Genomic DNA, 20,614 nt, shown 5'->3' with positions numbered 1-20,614 from the left:
AATAAACAGCACCAAAGCTCAATTTTCAAAGAAGTCACCAGCAGAGCTTCATCTCTGTCAGTGGTAAAAGTAACATGTGCAAAGCTCGTTTATAAAGAACATTAGTTTCAGAAGAAACTAATACAGGACATATTTCACATCTGAGCATCTATAAAAATGTAATACAGCAAAGAGGAGAAAGACAAAAACGTAACAAAATAATGATGACAGGCCATGCAGCTGCCTGCTTTTAACGTTCTCCCATCACACAACATAATCCCTGTGAGTGTGTGTGGGGTTTATTTATTTCTTTCTTGGCGCAGGGAAGTGGGACAAATCTTGTATGCAATGGGCAGCCGCAGTCACAGTGAGCATGTAAAACCTCAGAGGAGAGAACTGATACAAAAGATTTCATTTTGGTCGTTTCTTTTAAAGCAGCTTGGGTGGGGGGAAAAAAAAAACGAGGAAAACTGCTCGCTTTAAATGATGCATTAGCCTAGCAAGAACACGTCATTTGTTTTCATCCATGAATAACATTTGCTCGTCATCAAATGTGAAGAAATGCAGACACATTGTCCCATATTCCTAAAATACACTAGTCTTCGCAACCCAGGCTCATTCTGAGAACGTAGTCCCGTGGACGTTTCTGGAGACCGCGAAATACGTAGCCGGAGGTACGTATGGCTGCATTAAATTTTTTTTAAGCGAACGCTGCGGGGAGGTGTGACGGCATTCCTTTCGGCGCTTGCCGGCCGGCCGCACACATCCATGTAGAGGGCTTTCCCACCGCAACCAGTTTGTCCGGTTAGCTCTTCATGTACATCGGCGGACTTGAGGCGCAGAGAGGGGCTGACCACGACGACGACCGGGTTCGAGTCTGGGAAAGAGCGGTTCCAGAAATCAGGTAAGAAAACAAAAACAAAATCCAAAAAATAAAGCAAACAAGTTCATCACAGGGTGAGAATGTGGTCAAAATCCGAAAATGTGGTAAAAAATCAGACGAGGGCTTTTCTTTTTCTGGACGGCTTTTGTGAATCGTCGTTGGTTGGGTTTAAGGAAGGAGGAGGGTAAGTCAGCCGATTGGCCGGTCGCATGGTCAATTATTCAGGCAGACAGGCAGAAGGTCGTTCGACAGCGGCCTCTGGCGAGATGTTCCAGACGTGGAAAAAGCACGCACAGCAGACTATCGCGGATTCGCGAAAACAAAAACTGCAAAAATACATACCTCCCGGGACGCATTTCGCGGTCTCCAGAAACGCCTGCGAGACTACGTACTCGGAATAAGCCTGGGTTGAGTCTTAGCTAAGGCTGCATGATATTTTTTCGGTGATACATATTGTGATATTGAGTATAATTTGACCAGATGACTGGAATAGATGTATTGGGATAGAATTCATAATTTTAGATCGATTGTGTAGAAGTCCATCTATTAGCCCAATGATGAAACTAACAGCATGGTCGAAGGTTAAATGCATGTTAGCCTTTTCTAGTGCTTCTGAAAAGAACTTTGTTATTTAATAGAATTTATTTATATTCGTTTTTTAGCTCCGAATTTAATCTGACTCCAATTTTAATTGATCGTAAAATTTAGACTATTTCTAATTGTAAGAATGGATTCATCATTTATGACTAAATTTAGAGTTTTGATCTATATCTGTTCCCATACTCTTCAGTTATACATTCATTAGGGACCAAACACCGCTCAGAGTTCCACGCCCTGGGTTTGAGTGTCTTCTCTCGGACAGTATGTCGACACTGCTGTTAGTTAGAGGATGTAGGGTTAGCTAATACTTATATAGTCTGGTTGCCAACTGCTCACTCATCCTTAAAAAGTAGTAGATTTAGCCACTGCAACTTGCTCATTTCAGCAATTAGATTAAAGATCTCCATGCTGACATGCCACACAAGTCTAATCATGTCGAATCATAAAGGTAGCGCAGACTCCACTTATTCTACTGGATATAAAAAGATTTCGGGAGAATTCAGAATGAATCAAAACTTAACATTTTATTTGTCAGGTAAAATTTTATTATGCCAATTAAATAATAAAATCATTCGAAAGCCAAATACAGAGATGATACTGTAAAAATATAACATCCATTACTCAAAGATAAATCAAAGAGTTAGAGATGCATGCCTGACCTGAGAAGTACATTGCAGCATAAGTCTCAGAGATGCTGCAACGGGGTGTCTTGGCTACAAAATCCCAATGATATTTGTCCACATTTACTTTAAATACTCAACTCACGACAAACAGCTATTAATTCAAGACAATAAAAGCATCACCGAGACCTTTGCCTGGTGAATTTGAGGAGTTAATCATAAGGAGGGGGAGCATCTGACAAAGATTTTATCAAAGTCAAAAACCAAAACAACATATAAAAATGAAATATTACAGTGAAATTGAGACCACTTTACCAATCACACAGAGACATTTAAAATGATACCAAACATGAATAAGGCTACACCATATTAAAACCTTGGATATTTTATGTGAAAATGTGCACTGAACTTAGGTCAAGAAGGGGACTTGAGGTGAAAGGAGAAGGGTGAACTTTCTCGTATTCCCCCTTGGTGAGATGTAGCTGTGTTTCCAGCCTATTGTCAACTGTCTCAGGTTGATTAGAAACATTTAGAAACATAGAAACATTATCTGACTAACACATGGGTCACCAAACTTGTTCCTGGAGGGCCGGTGCCCTACAGATTTTAGCTCCAACTCTAATCAAACACACCTGAACAAGCTAATCAAGGTCTTACAAGGTATACTTGAAACATCCAGGTAGGTGTTTTAAGGCAAGTTGGAGCTAAACTCTGCAGGGACACCGGCCCTCCAGGACCGAGATTGGTGACCCCTGGACTAACATATAGCAGCTAAATGTGTCTGTAAAAATATTCAAAAGCTTTTATTTTCATAAACAGCGCGGATGTGAATGCGTCTGAATGTTCTGAAATTCCATGACTTTTCCAGGTTTTCCATGACCGAATGAACCCTGATTATATAATTACAAACTAAAAATGTCAATAAAAGTCACTTTCTTAAACTGTAGAGTTAAATTTTCAACATAATTTTATTTTATGCAATTTTGCTGTTTGCTTTATTTGTTTGTGTTTAATTATTATTATTATTATTATTATTATTATTATTATTATTATTATTATTTATTTTTTTTATTATTATTATTATTATTATTATCATCATCATCATCATTATTATTATTATTATCATTATTTTTCCTTGTGTACTTACATTTGTATTTTTGTTACTGTCAATATTTATATTAGGCAGCGTTTTTAGTGTTTGTTGAAGTGTTTAAAAAAAGTCTATAATCTAAATCTATCTATAAACAATGACATCTGCACTTGGCATAAAAAAGAAAGACCGAGCAGAGATACTGTATAATATAGTCCCATAACACAATTCACAACTGTGAATAAACTTGTGTTAATGCGTAATTAATAGATACTTTTTACAGTGTAGTTTTTGACTGACAACTGATCTTAGAATGTGATGAAGCACTAGCAAAAACACTGACCCAGAAACAGTGATGTTATTCTCGCAAAACGTGGCCCCAGGTGTCTCATTTAAGCCCTGAAGCATGTTTCATCTAAGACAAAAAGAAAGGTAATATACTTTTTTCCCAACACGGAATGCATTTCACCAGCTGAGAGCGAGAGGAATGGTTTTTTGCGCGCCCCTTCCTCTGAGTGATTTGTAACTTACAAGATTGTTGTTTTTGCCCTTTCCAACATACAAAGGAAGTATTGCGGAATTACATAAAGGTCATTCTGGCAAAACCATTGATTTGTTTGTTTGCCTTGAACAATATTAGAAGGCAGAAGTTCATTCTGCTTCAAAAAATAAATAAAAAATCAGCTTCATTTGTCATCTTGTTTATAGAAATGACTTAAACGAATCAATGAAGCCACCGACAAGCAAGGTCACCACCACACAAAAAACACAGCTCACACAAATGTGCTCTTTGCATGTGCTTAAAGCCTCTGATTATAGTTTCAGCTTGAGCAGTAGAGTCTAACAGGAAGCAATCGTTCAGTACGCAAACTGCTTTTCTGTGCCAAGACTGAAACCTTTGGATTTTGCAGAGTCATGCAGGCTGAATCGAATCAAGTTAGAGGCATCTATTCTTATTTCATATCCTCCTCGCAAGTAATTTCAGAGGTTTGATAGAAGTTTTGGCACCTTCTGAGTAGTTTCTTTGGACAAATCTAACACATAAATCGCACATTTCCTCCTCTCCAATTGTCATGCTGAAAATCATTTCCACACTTGGAAATTAAGATGTTGAATCCTATGAGCTTATCAGTGCATACATTAAATCTGAACAAACAATGCTCCCTGCTGAATGGGCTAGAAACAATCTTAACTATTGTGTGGGAACGAAAAACAAAAGGACGTTATTACACTAATTATGCATTTATTTATGTAATAAATATACATTGAAAAATCTGTGGATTTCAATTGGTGGGTCGTTGCGGATAGTGAGGGAAAACAATGGAATGGAAAAATACGATATAAGCAAACATGTAATCATGTATTGTTGAAATAGCAAAACGGGCAGGCTTTTAAAAAGAAAATTAGACGCTTGCTATATCTTTTGTTGGCAAAGCCAAAGGCCACACATCCAATCTAACACACTATTTTAGTGCAAAATACCCCTATAACATTGTAAAAGCAAGTCAAATTATTGCAGTAATAGCATGCCATGGCCTGATCTTCACATGATAAACAATGTTTTTTATTGTGTTTTGCTTTATGAAACGGATGGAAAACTATCAAATGTACTTTAAATAAACACTATTTAGTTCATAAAGTGTATATAAACAAATATTTATACATAATTCATCTGTCAATAATCCACCAATGAATAATATACAATCAACAAATAATTTATTTCTTATTTTGTTTGTATATAAGATCAAAGAGGTATACAAACAGATGCTAATATGCTAATTATTGTACTGAATATCTCAAATAAAACATTATAAATAATTCAATTGTTTATAATAATAAAATTATTTCATATGAGGTTTTACAAATGCATTATTTTATTTTATTTAAATGTTGAGTAAATAAAGACAGACATAACATTCATTCATTTTCCTTCAGCTTAGTCCCTTATTCATCTGGGGTCGTCACAGCAGAATGAACCACCAACTATTACAGCATATGTTTTACACAGAAGATGCCCATCCAGCCACAACCCAGTACTGGGAAACACCCAAACACTCTCACATTGACACACAGTCATACATTACGGGCAATTTTGTTTACCCAATTCATTTATAGCGCATTAGTTACTAAATTGCTGCTAAGATTAAAAGATCTAAGAATTTTATTTTATTTTATTTTATTGAGAAGTACATCATGCTCCAATAATAAAGAACAATATTCTTAAAAATATATATTTTATTTATTTTAATTAATTTAATTTGAGCATTTAAATGATTTCTCAGACATTTAATCAGTCATCCATTTTCCTTGGATTTAGTCCCTTTATTCATCAGGGGTCACACAGTGGAATGAACCACCAACTTATCCAGCATATGTTTCACATAGCGGATGCCCATCCAGCCACAACCCAGTACTGGAAAACACCCTTACACTCATATTCACACACAATTTTGTTCATCAAATTCACCTACAGTGCAAGAGTTTAGACTGTGGGGGAAACTAGAGCACCCGGAGGAAACCCAGGCCAACATGAGGAGAACATGCAAACTCCACACAGAAATGCCAACTGACCCAGGCAGGACTCAGACCAGCAACCTTCTTGCTGTGAGGCAACAGTGCAAACCACTGAACCACTGTGCTGCCCAGATAACAACATAATAATTAAATTGAAATGTGTACAATCCTAAAAGTCCCTAAAACAAACACTTACCACTCAATATACAAAAATAACTGACCAATCAGAATTAGGCATTCAATAAAACAGAGAGTAGCAACAATGGAAGTCCAAACTTTTCAATAGTCACGTGATTAATGTAAACTTAAATAGTTCCAGGAAGTGCTTCGAGGTTAATTAAAATGACGTTCGATTATGTTAAAACATGACAATCTTATTTAAACTCTGCTGTAATGTTGATGATACACAGGGCAACTTTTTGAGCAATGTTTCTGGGCAACTCTGGGAAATAATGCCATAAATGCGACCCAGGCTCATTCTGAAAACATACCGATATATATAAATATTTTTGGAGAGTACCAAATTCGTCCCAGAAGCTACGTTTTTTTTTTTTTTTTTTTTTTGCAGTTTTTGTTTATGCGAACCTCAAATTACTTTCGCAAGTGCCATTCACGCCTGCTTTTCTCACGTAAATCCACCAGAGGACGCTATCGATTGACTGACTGACTGACTGACCAATCGACCGACCCACCTTCCTCCTTGCCTAAACCCAACCAATAGTGTTTTCAACCCGCCTACCCACTTCCCTAAACTCAAGCCACACTTTTAAAAAGCAATCCAGAAAAAGAAAAGCTCTCGCCTGATTTTTACCACGTTTCAGATTTTACCACATTCTCGCCGTTATTTACTTTATTATTATTTTTGGCTTCTGATTTTGCCTTACCTGCTTTCTGGAACCATTCTTTGCCAGACTCAACTTTTCTCTGCATCTCAAGTTCATCGACATACATGGCAAGCTATTAAACAAACTAGTAACAGTGGGAAAGCCGTCCACATGGAGGTAAGCGGTCAGCTAGTAAGTGCGAAAAGGAACGGCGTCATACCATTCTGTAGCGTTCGTTTTAAAGACAAAATGCAGCCATATGTACTTCTGGCTACATATTTCACGATCTCCAGAAATGTGACTACCTTTTCAGAATGAGTCTATGTTGCATAAATGGACAACGATGTGAGACACAGGGTAACTAATTAGGACAATCAGTTACAGATGCAATACTCTTTCCCATTCTTAGTAAAAAAGTAGCTAATCAACATCACTTTGCAAAATTGCCCAGAAACATTGCTTAACAAGTTGACCTGTGTATCATCACCATAAGTGCTAACTTCCCGGAACTATTGAGAGGCTACATGAGCTGCCATTGCTGTTCAAACATGTTCCATTGTAGTCAATGGAGTTGTCGCAACTCTCTCTCTACAGCGCTGCCCTTAACAAAGCCCAGTCTCCTACTCACCATATGGTAGGTGGATCTGATCCCTCAACTTCTAGAGAGTCCAGTTTGCTGTCCATCTGGAACTCAGTGAAGACCAGAGAGATGGTGTCTCCTGGATCCGCCAGGATGGTCCATGTACATTCACCACTGCTCTGATAGTCCTTCTGAAAATCCGGACTGGAGATGGTGCCGCTGGCCCCGCGAAACGTCCCACCACACGTGTCCTCAGCTGTTAAACAAACAAGCACACATTTAAGATATAAGGTATATGTAAGAGATTCATGTGAAGGTATGATCAGCTGATGACCGGTTTCTTTTTCTATAACATCTGCGTGGAAATATATCATCTGGCTTATGCTTATTGCATGGCTACTTACATAATTAGACATGAGATATTGATTTTTGCAGTTTAGTTTAGCATGTAATCTGTATACATATAATCTGTATATCTGTATAATCCCTCATACACTTTAAAAAACACTTTATAGCAAAAAGATAATTACATCAACAACATTACCATAAGACTGAGTTTGAAATAATATTAAGAAATATTAAGAAATAATGTTTAAGAAATATTATATAGAAAAATAAGTCTGTAAAATAACAGAGAATGTACTTTTTAGGATTTTGTAATTATTAGTGTAATATACAACACCAATCCAGACAATATATCCCTTTGAACTATTAAAAATGTTCATAAAAGTCAGTTTTTCAAACTTTTCAAGGTTAAAAGTTGGAAGAAAGAACAGTCTCATAATGCAATTCAAAAGCATAAAGAATAAAAATAAATAAATCAATCAATAAATTATTAAATAAACAAATAAATAAATAAAAACATGAATCACAAATTATGTAGTATAAATAGGCGAATTGGGACGCAGCAATGGTATTTTTTCCAAATATAAAATCTGATACTGTAGGTGCCATCAACTTTTGCTTTTTTTTTGTTTGAAGACACATGAGGGAGAATAAATGTAGGTATGTTCATTTTTGCGTGAACTAACCCTTTGCCTTTTTGTGTGATTTTTGATCTTTAAATCAAATTTTGCAATGTTGCAATTCTCATAGTAGCAAGTGGGTTTTGACCAATCAAAATGAAGCATTCCAGAGAGTAATATTGTTAAAGAAATAAACATAGCCTGTAACGTTCACCACCGATTTGACTTGACAAAAGTTTGGAGAGTGTCATCCAACTGTGTGTACAACAAAGTACATACTTTTAGGACGTGATATAAGTAGATACATTTTTTCAAGTATAGAATTTGATGGGTGCTTTTTTTTGTGTGAACTAACTCTTGGCCTTTTTGTCTGATTTATTTCAAATACTTTGTTTCAAATCAAAGTTTGTGATGTTGTGATTCTAATAGTAGCCAGTTGGTTTGGACCAATCAAGCATTCCAGAGAGTAATATTGATAAAGAAACAAACAATAGGTGTGTTCGACTTTATGCAGCACTGCGCAGATCAATCAAAATCTGTCTTAAAGCGGTGCATGCTGGTTAGAAATGTTGTCTGGATTGATGCTGCGCCGACGCCACGTGACTGTCACATGTGGCATCAAAGTACCGAGACAGTGCTCCGAGATCAGACGACTGATTCAGCCAGTGCAGCATCTGAAGAGCGACTGCTGGAGCTGCGATGACAACACAGATATTACACGATTGGCTGAGTTCACAGCACGACAACAACCACATGTGTTCCGGGTTTATTATTGGACAACGTCAGTCCCACAAATTTCAAAACAATTAACTTTTTACACCCTCTCTATCTTGTGCACATCATACTTATTAAAACACTACAAATATTTTACTGCAGAATCATCTTTTGTTAAATCATTTGTTCATAATGACTAGATTGTTTGCACAGGTTTATTATCGACCTTTTTATACTGTATTCAGCTCCATATAAGATTTAATAACCCAAACATTAACTCAAGTCTTACAGACTTGTAATAAAATAATTATCATTAATGATCCAATAATGATTTAACATCCATTATTGATTTAACAAATTAAGTTAAATAACTATTTTATTAAATAATTATAAAATAATTTTTATATATATAAAAATATATTATTATTTTTTTTATAATTTTTTTTTTTCCTGTCTAGTCGTTTATGCGCAAGTTTTAAAAGTGATATTGATGTACCTGCTCTTTCTGGGAAACTTCTACTTAAAGTGTAGCTCATTTATTTTATTAATGTCTTTTTGTTCAATCTTTTTGGATTAAAGTGTTTTTTTTTAAATGCTTTAATTATATAAAATAATCTTAATAATTGTTTAAGACTTAATCAAAACACCTTGTTTTGGTTTTTACACTATTATTTATTGGAAAGTTTTATATCTATAAATACAAATGCCTTTTTAGCATATTCAAACAAGAAATATTAGCCTAAAGAGTGTTGTTTAAACTCCAAGAATTTGTGCTTATTGTTTTTAATAGGCCTATTCATTTTTTATTACCGTCTTGTTTTCCCTTATTTCTCTCATGAGTTTGTTATATATTTAATTAGTAATTCCCTTATTGTTTAAAAATGAACAATAGTTTGTAGAGACTGTATTCTGTTTTATTTGTACAGTAAATCTTTTGTTGGTATGAATAAAGTAAAAATTAAAAAAAATTGATGATGACGCCATGTGATCGGTCATCATGACTGCTGCAACTTTGAGCACCGAAGTGTCCGACTTGACGGCTCCATTTTTCAACTCCACCCCCACCTTGAATGTTTGGAGAGTGTCATCCAAATGGTGTAAAAAAAAGGACATACTTTTAGGACGTAATATAGGTAGGCAAATTGAGATGCATATCTAAATTTAAAAACTATGTATTTAACTATATATATACTGTATATATATATATATACTGTATATATATATATATATATATATATATATATATATATATATATATATATATATATATATATATATATATATAAAATAGGTGGGCATAGATAATTTTTTTTATCTAGATTAATTAAGAAATTAATCTAGATTAATCTAGAATAAAATGGCTAATTTGAATTCTGCCAAAGGGATTCAGAATATGTGTGCTACCCAAATAATAAATCTTTTAGAATGGGTTTCTCGAGCCGGGTGGCGCATTAGACGAGGGGCTCATCTCCTATTTCCAAAATGCATCACAAACTGCTTGAGAAACTGTTCTACTATGATAATTGGTGATGTACTTGTGTTTACTAAGTGTTTATTCAGTTAAACATGAATGCTGAACTTTCAGCCTACATAAGCTCCAAACAGCGATTTCATACTTGCTTTTGATGTGCGTACATAGAGAAAAATGCTGCTTCTCAATGCCAAGTTCACGGAGACCTGACGGTGTGTCAAACATTGAGTATGTTTACATGGGCAACAATACTTTAATACGATTTTAATATGAATACTCAGATTAAGAGTCTACCATGTAAACAGAGATTTTTGATTACCTTAATGCGACTAAAGTCATAACTGAACTAAACAGAAATGGAATTAAGACATGTGGAGTATGCAGATATTAGTGGCATTACTGAAGTAAACACTGCAATCAAACTATTACCATCATGTAAGTAAGGACTTTTTTGCCATATTTTCCGACAAGATCCAAGACATAGGCGGCTGTCAGTAAAGGACCACACAAAACACACAAAAACACGCACACCGCGAAATGCGGAAGTTTTTTTAATTTACGTTTGGCGAGCGTTATTACATTCTATAACACTCTCACCAGTCCTTGCTCCTTATTTGAGTCTAATACCCCAGTTTGTCACGACAGCATGAATGACATATTATATATATAGCATTCAACACAAGAAAGACACATGAGGGAGAATTAATGTAGGTATTTTCCTTTTTGTGTGAACTAACCCTTAGCCTGTTTGTCTGATTTTCAAATACTTTGCTTCAAATCAAAGTTTGTAATATTCTGATTCTAATAGTAGCCAGTTGGTTTGGACCAATCAAAATCAAGCATTCCTCAGAGTCATATTGTTAAAGGAACAAACATAATGTGTAATATTCACCAAACAGAAGGCATGCTTTTCGGTGAAGCTGCTCTGAAGCAATACTGACTTGATTTGACTTGACAAAAGGTCAGAAAGGGTCATCCAACTGTGCACTGTGAGTCAAAAGGTCTGCTTTGTGAGGCTGAATCATTGACATTATGATTATGACAGATAATGAGCATCCCAGTGAGGGAAAAGCTCCCCGAAATAAATAGTTTTTTTCTCCACCAGTACTGGATTGGACTGTTGTCTGCCAACAAAACAATAAACAACGATAAGAGCAATTATTGTACATCAGGTTGATCGTGCTAATTGCTGGTTATGTTCTGAGGAACAGAATGATTGTTTTAATGAGTATTATATGGGGTTGTAAGCATTTATTTTTTGAAAACAACAAAAACTAAAATCAACACTTAATTATGCAGCCCAAGTCTGGCTTGAAAAAAGAGACAGTGTCAGATAATTAATCTAATTAGCTTCATGCAGGATGAGAGGAACGCGTCTTATGAAAACACTTCACCGAGATGCACTTACTATATCTAATGAAGGGTTTTTACTTAAAACGCACATCAACAGGACATGGGCTAATGCATATATGCATCAAATATTTTTTTGTTATCAGTGTATGGTAGTTTAAAGATATCATTAATCATTCATTCACCTTATTAAAAAATCCATATGTGATTGTTTTCTTTTTTCACGCAACACAAAAGCAGGAACTCTGAATCTTTTTATAATATACAGTACATCAAACACATATTTGGACATGAACAACGATGCAAGTCTTGTTTCAAGTCTTCTGAAGATCCAATCGCTTTGGTGAAACTCATATTTATGATTTATTCTGAAATTATCAGGGGCCAAACATCAAAAGTGTACAGGTCCTTTTTTTTTCTAAATCTTCAACTCATGAATCATAACTACCCATAGAACTGCTTGCAGGAAAGTTCCACACCTTCACAGATTGAAGAGAGTTTCAACAATGACTACCAAATTTTCTATTGTTACTATTTCAAGCCTTCTAGCACCACCAGCGTCTTAAAATTGCACTCATGTTTATTGTAATAAGCTCCTTTGCCCGTAATAATCCTTGGATTACAATTATTCAATTGGAACCATCAGTGGGGTGTCACGGTGGCGCAGTGGGTAGCACAATCGCCTCACAGCAAGAAGGTTGCTGGTTCCAGCCTTGGCTGGGTCAGTTGGCATTTCTGTGTGGAGTTTGCATGTTCTCCCCGTGTTCGCGTTGGTTTCCTCCGGGTGCTCCGGTTGAGTGTGTATGGATGTTTCCCAGTGATAGGTTATGCTGGAAGGGCATCCGCTGCATAAAACATGTGCTGGATAAGTTGCCGGTTCATTCCGCTGTGGCAACCCCAGATTAATAAAGGGACTAAGCCGAAACGAAAATGAATGAATGAATGAATGAACCATGCGACGCAGTGGTGCAGTAGGTAGTGCTGTTGCCTCACAGCAAGAAGGTCGCTGGTTTGAGCCCCGGCTGGGTCAGTTGGCGTTTCTATGTGGAGTTGGCATGTTCTCCCTGTGTTCGCGTGGGTTTCCTCTGGGTGCTCCGTTTTCCCCCACAGTCCAAAGACATGCCATACAGGTGAATTGGGTAGTGGATGAGTGTGAATGGATGTTTCCAGAGATGGTTTGCAGCTGGAAGGGCATCCGCTGCGTAAAACATGTGCTGGATAAGTTGGTGGTTCATTCCGCTGTGGCGACTCAGGATTAATAAAGAAACTAAGCCGAAAAGAAAATGAATGAATGAACCATCAGTGGGGCGTCACGGTGGCGCAGTGCATAGCACAATCGCTTCACAACAAGAAGGTCGCTGGTCCGAACCCTGGCTGGGTCAGATGTCTTTTCTGTGTGGAGTTTGCATGTTCTCTTTAATCCACTTATTCCAAACCAGTATGAGTTTCTTTTTTTTGTTCAACACGAGGAACGATATACTATACTACTTTAGTTCATCAGAATATCTCTTTTGGGTTCAACATATCATCCTTTTTGGGTGAACTATCCCTTTAAATGTGTGCTTGAGCATATTTGCAACACTTTGAAATGTTAAAATAAAACATGTGTATCATCGTCACCATATACTGACCACAACACATCAAATCAGTAACAGGCGATTACAATCATATTATTAGGAACTAAAATACAGCATTTCTAATAAAGTAAAATAAAATAAAACATCCATTTGACTGAAATCATGATAAAATACCTTAAATTATTCATCACTGCAGTTGGTGTGATCTTCTGCCATGCTTGCTCATCATTTTGCCTCTGTTGTGCTTGGCTTCGTAATTGCTGCTTGCAGCTATATTTTACCCTGATGTTGCTCCAAATCCAAGTTATATTTTAATTTTTTACTACACCAGTGCAATGCAAGTAAATGGGGTCTAATAGGGTCAATACACCTACAGAGTTAAAACAGGGGCAGATCTAGATTTATGGAGTGGCATGAACGTTATGAAGGGTGGCAACACTGAAGCAATAAGCATCAATGCATGGTTTTAGTAGATTAAATGAATGCAATACATACTGATTCAATCAGAATCACTAAGAATCACTAAGAAAAGTTTTGTAAGCCTAATCAATAGTTATATTTGTATTATTTTTTCAAAACACTGTAAAAAATGCTGGGTTCCACACAATTGATTTGTGTTGGGACAACATGAAGGAATTAAGTTAACCTATTAGTTTTTACAAACTTAAGTGGATTGAACATCAAATGGGTGACATGGTGGCTCAGTGGCTCACATGCACCAAGTAGGTCGCCTGGCTTGGTCAGTTGGCATTTCTGTGTGGAGTTTGCATGTTCTCCCTGTGTTGGCGTGGGTTTCCTCCGGGTGCTCCGGTTTCCCTCACAATCCAAAGACATGCGCTATAGGTGAACTGAATAAACTAAATTGGCCGTAGTGTATGTGTGAGATGAGTTCCCAGTGCTGGGTTGCAGCTGGAAGGGCATCCACTGTGTAAAACGTTTGTTGGATAAGTTGGCCGTTCATTCCGCTGTGGCGACCCCTAATGATTAAAGGGACTAAGCCGACGGAAAATTAATGAATGAACAAAAAACAATTAAGTTGTCCCTAAAAAAATCTCAAGAATTGTGTTGTTTCAGCTCATTTTAAATAAGTAGTTTGAACAAACAGCTAACATATTTTTTTTGAGTGAATGTCAACGTATGCTTAACTTGATGTTTAATGAATGTTTATGAATTTTAGTGTAACTAATTTTTTTTCATGTTAAAACAAGTTTTTGTCCTAAGAATCTGCTATAGTGATAAGTTAGTTTCTATTTTAGAAACATTTTTAAAATGTTTTATTTTTTTGCTATTATTAATTGTGTCCTAACTACACACGACAAAATGCAGCATTACATGATAAAAGCTATATTTTTCACTTCATTTTTTTTGTCGTAATCATCCGTGACAGAATGTCTATTTCAGGGCCATGCACAGGGGGGTGGCCCGGTGGCTAGAGCCACTGCCCCTCTGCCCTCATTGGCTGAGGTGCCCCTCTCAGCCTGTACCCCCTCCCTCCCCCTGTAACGTCGTGCCCCTGCCCCCCCCTCCACTGATCCCGGTAATCCCTGTCTTCACTTCGTGCTTTCCACCCCCCCTCTCGTTCTTCACTTCTCAATCTGCCCCCCCTCCCCTCGTTCTTCAGTTCACGATCCACCAGCCCCACATAATGTGATTTTCGTGACAGTCATCCACCCCCCCCACTCCACCCGACTTAGAGTGATTCCCGTGACCGTAACCGTTAAGCTATATTTTTCATGTACAAATTATTTTTTTGTCATGACCATTTGTCACAGAATGCCTATGTTATAAACAGTTTTTATTTCTGCAATATCGCATCTGAACAACAACAAACTACTATGATAATGATTATCTCAGGTGCTGATTATGTGCTTTATTCACTGTTAAATGCTCCCAATGTCAGTTGGAATACAATGTTACATGGCATTAACTGCCATACTGAAAGAGCCAGTGGATAGCTTACATCAGATCTTAAAATTAAGTAATTAGCAAACATAAAGTTTGAACAAATAGTAAACATTTTTTTGAGTGAAGGATGAACGTCAGTCGAGGCTGAGGACCACTAGGCTGGTCCATGGATCAATTGGTACTGGGCCACACAAGAAATCATTAACTGATTTTTTTTTGTTTTGTTTTATTTATTATTTGAGTCTGAACGATATTTTATTTTAAAAAATGACCAAATTCTTGGTTATATCTCAGTCACTTGAGCACCAAAATTTAACCCACAAGCAGCAAAATGAGTAAATAACAGACGTCTTTGGAAATTTTTGAAGGCCCAGTGAAGGACCCACGAACTGCCAAGGAAACAGATCCGCAACTCATTTGACAACAAATCAGGTAAATCCAGCACTACTGCAGAACTGCTTGAGATCGCAAATAATGGAGGCTTTAGAGGCTGTTCACATATTGCATATTTTATTGGTAAATTTCTAATTTCCCATGGAGGCACGTGGCTTGCGCATGCATATTGGGAGCAACGTGCGCAAGCGCTGCGACATGCTTGCACTTTCCAGGCACACCTAGTTAAAAACATCTCTTCTTCAGAATGCCATGAATGTACCGTGAATCATGTGACAAGAACTGATCGATCAGCTTCACAGTTTTTCACAAACAAACACAGAACACCCAAACACTACTGTGCTTTTTAATTTTCTCCATTAATAAAACTTGTTTCAGGGCTGCAGCAATGTTTTGATTTGTTAGCTTGCCATCCTCTGAGAAAACTGTTGATGGTCACCTACCAATCTAAATACATTCCATAAATACAGAGCTGTCTCCCTTTTGACCAGAGCTGTCTCCCTTTTGAACTCTGCCCCTCACTGACTCTTTTGCCCCCCCCAATACACCCCCCACACTCCTCTAACTTATATTCCTCACAATCACTGCACTGTTTAACATTTGCACATTTAAAGTTTGCACATATTCATTGCACTGATTCACTTATTTGAACTGTACATACCCACTGCACATGGACATTTCTAATTATGTACACACCCACTGTACATATACATTTGTAATTATGTTTATCTGCACACTTCTGATTACTAACAGCATCCTGTACATATATTCATTTATTGTAAATCTGTTCATAGCTAATACAACCTGTATATAATGTTCATAGTACATCCATCTGTAAATATTACCGTAGTTTTTCTGCACTTTATAACTTATACCTGTATCCTGCACTTGCTGCTATTTCACTGCTGGTTAGACCTAAACTGCATTTCGTTGCCTTGTACGTGTACATGTGTAATGACAATAAAGTTGAATCTAATCTAAATCTAATCTAAAAAAAACATACAAACCCCCAACCCCCCTGCACCAACATCTCTCCCCCTTGCGGGCTGTGGGAAAATTGTAAAGTATTGAACGGTCCGCAGTGATAAAAAGGTTGGGGACCACTACTCTACATAATGTGATGTAGATTTTGTCCTAACAATTTGTGACAGCGACATCAAAGTGTTTTTTAGAGGCCATGGTCTTGGTAGAGCCAATAGCCGCATTTCCACTATCGGGCCAGTGCGAGCCAGGGCTTTAATCGGGCCAGGCCGGGCCAATAGCCCGGGAGGTTGAGAAATGAGGCCGAAATCATGTCGCGTTTCCACTGTCGGGCTAGTTGCTCACAGCGCGTCACGCATACACCGCCCCCAGAACGTCCCCCGAATCAAACGTCACACAACCCGTCACACAACCCGCCCACTTCAGCGGGAACAAAAAACTCAAATTATAACCACAAACACAACCTGGCATCACTACAAGAGCTAGAAGATGGAGAACACTGAAGCGATTGTTTTTGTACTGTTTGTGGTCTGTTGGTGTAAGGCCAGACAGCGATCCCTGGATAAGCACATTCGAGTTCGGCGGCATTTACTTCGAACACAGATTTTGGCTGCAAGGCGCAAAAGAGCAGCCGAGCGACGAGAATGACGATAGCAAAACAAATGTAAGGGAAGAAAGCATCTTGTCTCCTCTTTACCTGACAGGAAAACTCCGCCTTTGTACATAACCCCGCCCCGAAGCCCCAGTTGGCCCTCCTTGGCCCAAGGTATTTGGCGGGCCGAAAAAGGCCGGACGCTGGCCCCAAGGAAGCCCCGCTTTGGCCCGATTACGCCCCGGAAGTGATAGTGGAAACTCGACTGGCCTTGGCTCGCCCTGGCTCGCCCGCTTTAGGCGCGATAGTGGAAACGCGGCTACTGACTCCCATGCGGCAAGTCCCCGGTTTGATCCCAGCTCGGAGCAGGTCTGGTGATGTAAGACCGGCGGGGTTGCATTGGTGCCATGACCTGGATTGGAGTCAGGTTTGGGGGGTGAGTGTAGCCAGCTAGTGAAGTTCTGTGCAGGTAAACCTCACTTCTCTGAACCTGAAAAGGTGCTCCAGCGACAGTTGCTAGAGGCCATGGTCTTTAGCCTCCTTGGTAGCGTAACCATCTCCCATGCAAAAGATCACCGGTTCGATCCCAGCTCAGAGTGGGCTGGGTGGTGTAGGACCAGTGGGGTTACATAAAAAATGTAATGACAAAAAGTCAAGACAACAAAAAAAGTAATCAGGCTTCAACTACATTTTTTTTAGTTATACAAAGTTTAACTTAATATTTTGAGTCAGTTTGATTGACGTAAGTTGAACTTGACTAGAAGTGCTAATTTGATTCATCTAAAAAAATGAAGGCAGCAATATTTATATTTACAGTCTACTACAGGTTAAACCTAATGAACAGATATAACTCGATCATACCAGAGTTCGGTTATTCATTCTCACACACATTCAGAGGAAGATCTGATCCACAATTTGCAAATGACATCCTGAATATGGGATTATAATTGTAAATGCACATGTAGCAGTGCACGTCTCGTTCATTACGCATCCAGCCGACGGCAGGTGCTTTTGCGTGTTCAGATGCTTCAAAGCAGCGAAACATCCATTACCAACATTTTCTGAAAGCTTCAGCTTCATATCTATTAATGTGTGCTGGCAGTCCATGTTCCCTAAGCTGCAAATTGCCTTATATGTCGGCATTTCTGCCCTAAAAAGCTATTTTAGGCAAACTCATGCTTTATCACAGGACTCTCTCGACAGCTCATGCAAGGAGAAAATAACGAATGAGCTTTAGCCGCACGAGGGTCCAGAGCTCACAGCGCTTTAACATGCAGCTACTGTAACATGTCTGAAATGCAGAGCGCAGTCGCACGTAAATAACATTTCTGACTAAACAGCGAAAAGTAGAGTTTGTGACAGCTTATTTGAGTCAAGCTTTAGCCACTTTGACAGGAGTGAATATATAAAGTGACTTAATTTAATAATATGCAATTAACACAGTTAACATCTTTCTAAAATTGTACTGCGTTGTATTATTTTGTTTCATTCATTCATTTACTTATTTATTTCATGTTCAAAATAAAGTGTAAAGTCACTTAATTTAAAAATGTTAATGGACCAGGTTAATTAAGGTAAATTAATAACCTTTAATCAAAACACCACCATACAGCGGATACCTGTATTTTTACATCCGAGTTAATTATCTGTCACTTAATTATGCCTTACCTAGTGTTTAATTAAAATTAATCAAATTAACAGCTATTATTTATTATTAATAAAAAATAATAATTATCCAGCATGTGTTTTTTACGCAGCGGATGCCCTTCCAGCTGCAACCCATCTCTGGGAAACATCCATACACCCTCATTCACACACACTATGGACAATTTAGCCTACCCAATTCACCTATTGACCTTATTCTTCAATGCGGAAGTGCGCTCATTTTTGCGATTGTTTTAGAATTTCCGATTCAGCTGCCTATGGGAGAAATGACTAGGAATAATAAACGGCAGAAAACGGTCAAACTACTTACTCTACAAACAAGCGTTTGCTTGACTATACAGACCAAGTAGAATAATATAATAAGAAAATATCAGTTTGCAACACCAAGCAGCAAAACGAGCTGTTATATTAACGTCAAAAAATGAATGGAAGTAAATGAGACCGGAAGTCTCGAGCCAAAATGATTCAAATGGCTGCGCCCACTCGTACGTGGAGAATAAGGTGAATATAGCGCATGTTTGTTTGGTTTTTTTGTAGACTATACACGTATATTAAAGATTGTTTTTAAATATTTAAAACTAAATTACTATAAAATATTTTTGAATACAATAAAGCATTTCTTTTAAGAAATTAATTTTAATTTAAATGTGTTTTTATTTAAACGATTTTACGTTGAAAAATGATTAATTGTATTTGAAGCAATTATTTATAGTTATATTTTATATATACAAAAATGTACAAATTAAACAATTTAATCGATCTAAAAGTGACATTTCACTTAGAAACTTAAACACATTATGTATTAATTAATTATTAATAATTATTACTTTAATAACAATTATGTACATATTTAAAATAAAATACATTGAAATAAAATAAATAAATTACGCATTTATTTTTATTTTAAATCTATTTATTTTAAATTATGGCACAATAGTTTATATTTTATTTAAAATCAGACTATGCATAGAAATGCAAATAGATAAATAAAACAAATAATTTACTATATTTAAATTTAAATAACTATTTACTGATATTTATAAACTAATGTGTCTTAGTAAAAAGTTAAAATTTAATTAATTAAGAAAAAAATACATTGAGATAAAATGAATGAATGAATTAATGAATGAATAAATAAATGAATGAATGAGTAAATAAAAAAAATGCATTTTTTTAAATCCACTTATTTTAAGTTATGGCACAGTAGTTTACATAAAAAATAAATGTAAAAAAATCTAAAAATGCAAAGATAAGCTAATAAATAAAAACAAATAATTTACTATATTTAAATTTAAATATCTATTTACTGATATTAATATACTAATGTGTCTTAGTAAAAAGTTAAAATTTCATTTATTAAGAAAAAAATACATTGAGATAAAATAAATGAATGAATGAATAAATAAATGAATGAATGAGTAAATAAATAAATGCCTTTTTTAAATCCACTTATTTTAAGTTATGGCACAGTAGTTTACATAAAATATACATTTAAAAAAAATCTAAATATGCACAGATAAGCAAATAAATAAAAACAAATAATTTATTATATTGAAATTTAAATATCTATTTACTGATATTAATATAATATTGTGTCTTAGTAAAAAGATAAGATTTCAATAATTAAGAAAAGAAAAACACATTCATTGAAATAAAATGAATGAATGCATTTAAAATATCCAGTTATTTTGAATTATGGGACAGTAGTTTGCATAAAATACTTTTTAAAAATCTGAGTATGCACAGATATGCAAATGAGAAAATAAAAATACATTAAAATAAAAAATTAAATAAAAATAATGCTTTTAATTTAAAAAGTTTTACTTATTTGAAATTATGGCACAATAGTAAATAAATAAAACTATTTAAACAAACAGAAAATGCATATATATGCAAATAAATAAAACGAAT

General features: G+C 36.3%; 1 protein-coding gene across 1 annotated transcript in view; it reads right to left on the bottom strand.

The window, feature by feature from the left end:
* csmd3a (CUB and Sushi multiple domains 3a) overlaps nucleotides 1–20,614 on the bottom strand; it is a 685,206-nt gene that overhangs the window by 512,648 nt on the left and 151,944 nt on the right. Inside the window, exon 5 of the mRNA XM_056474744.1 lies at nucleotides 7,139–7,346. Coding sequence (XP_056330719.1) covers nucleotides 7,139–7,346 — 208 coding nt within the window. The remainder of the gene's footprint in view (nucleotides 1–7,138; nucleotides 7,347–20,614) is intronic.

The sequence above is a fragment of the Danio aesculapii genome, chromosome 16 (assembly GCF_903798145.1).
Source record: "Danio aesculapii chromosome 16, fDanAes4.1, whole genome shotgun sequence".
Classification (NCBI taxonomy): domain Eukaryota; kingdom Metazoa; phylum Chordata; class Actinopteri; order Cypriniformes; family Danionidae; genus Danio; species Danio aesculapii.
The sequence above is the reverse complement of the archived record's forward strand: the minus strand, read 5'-3'. Positions and strand labels throughout refer to the sequence as shown.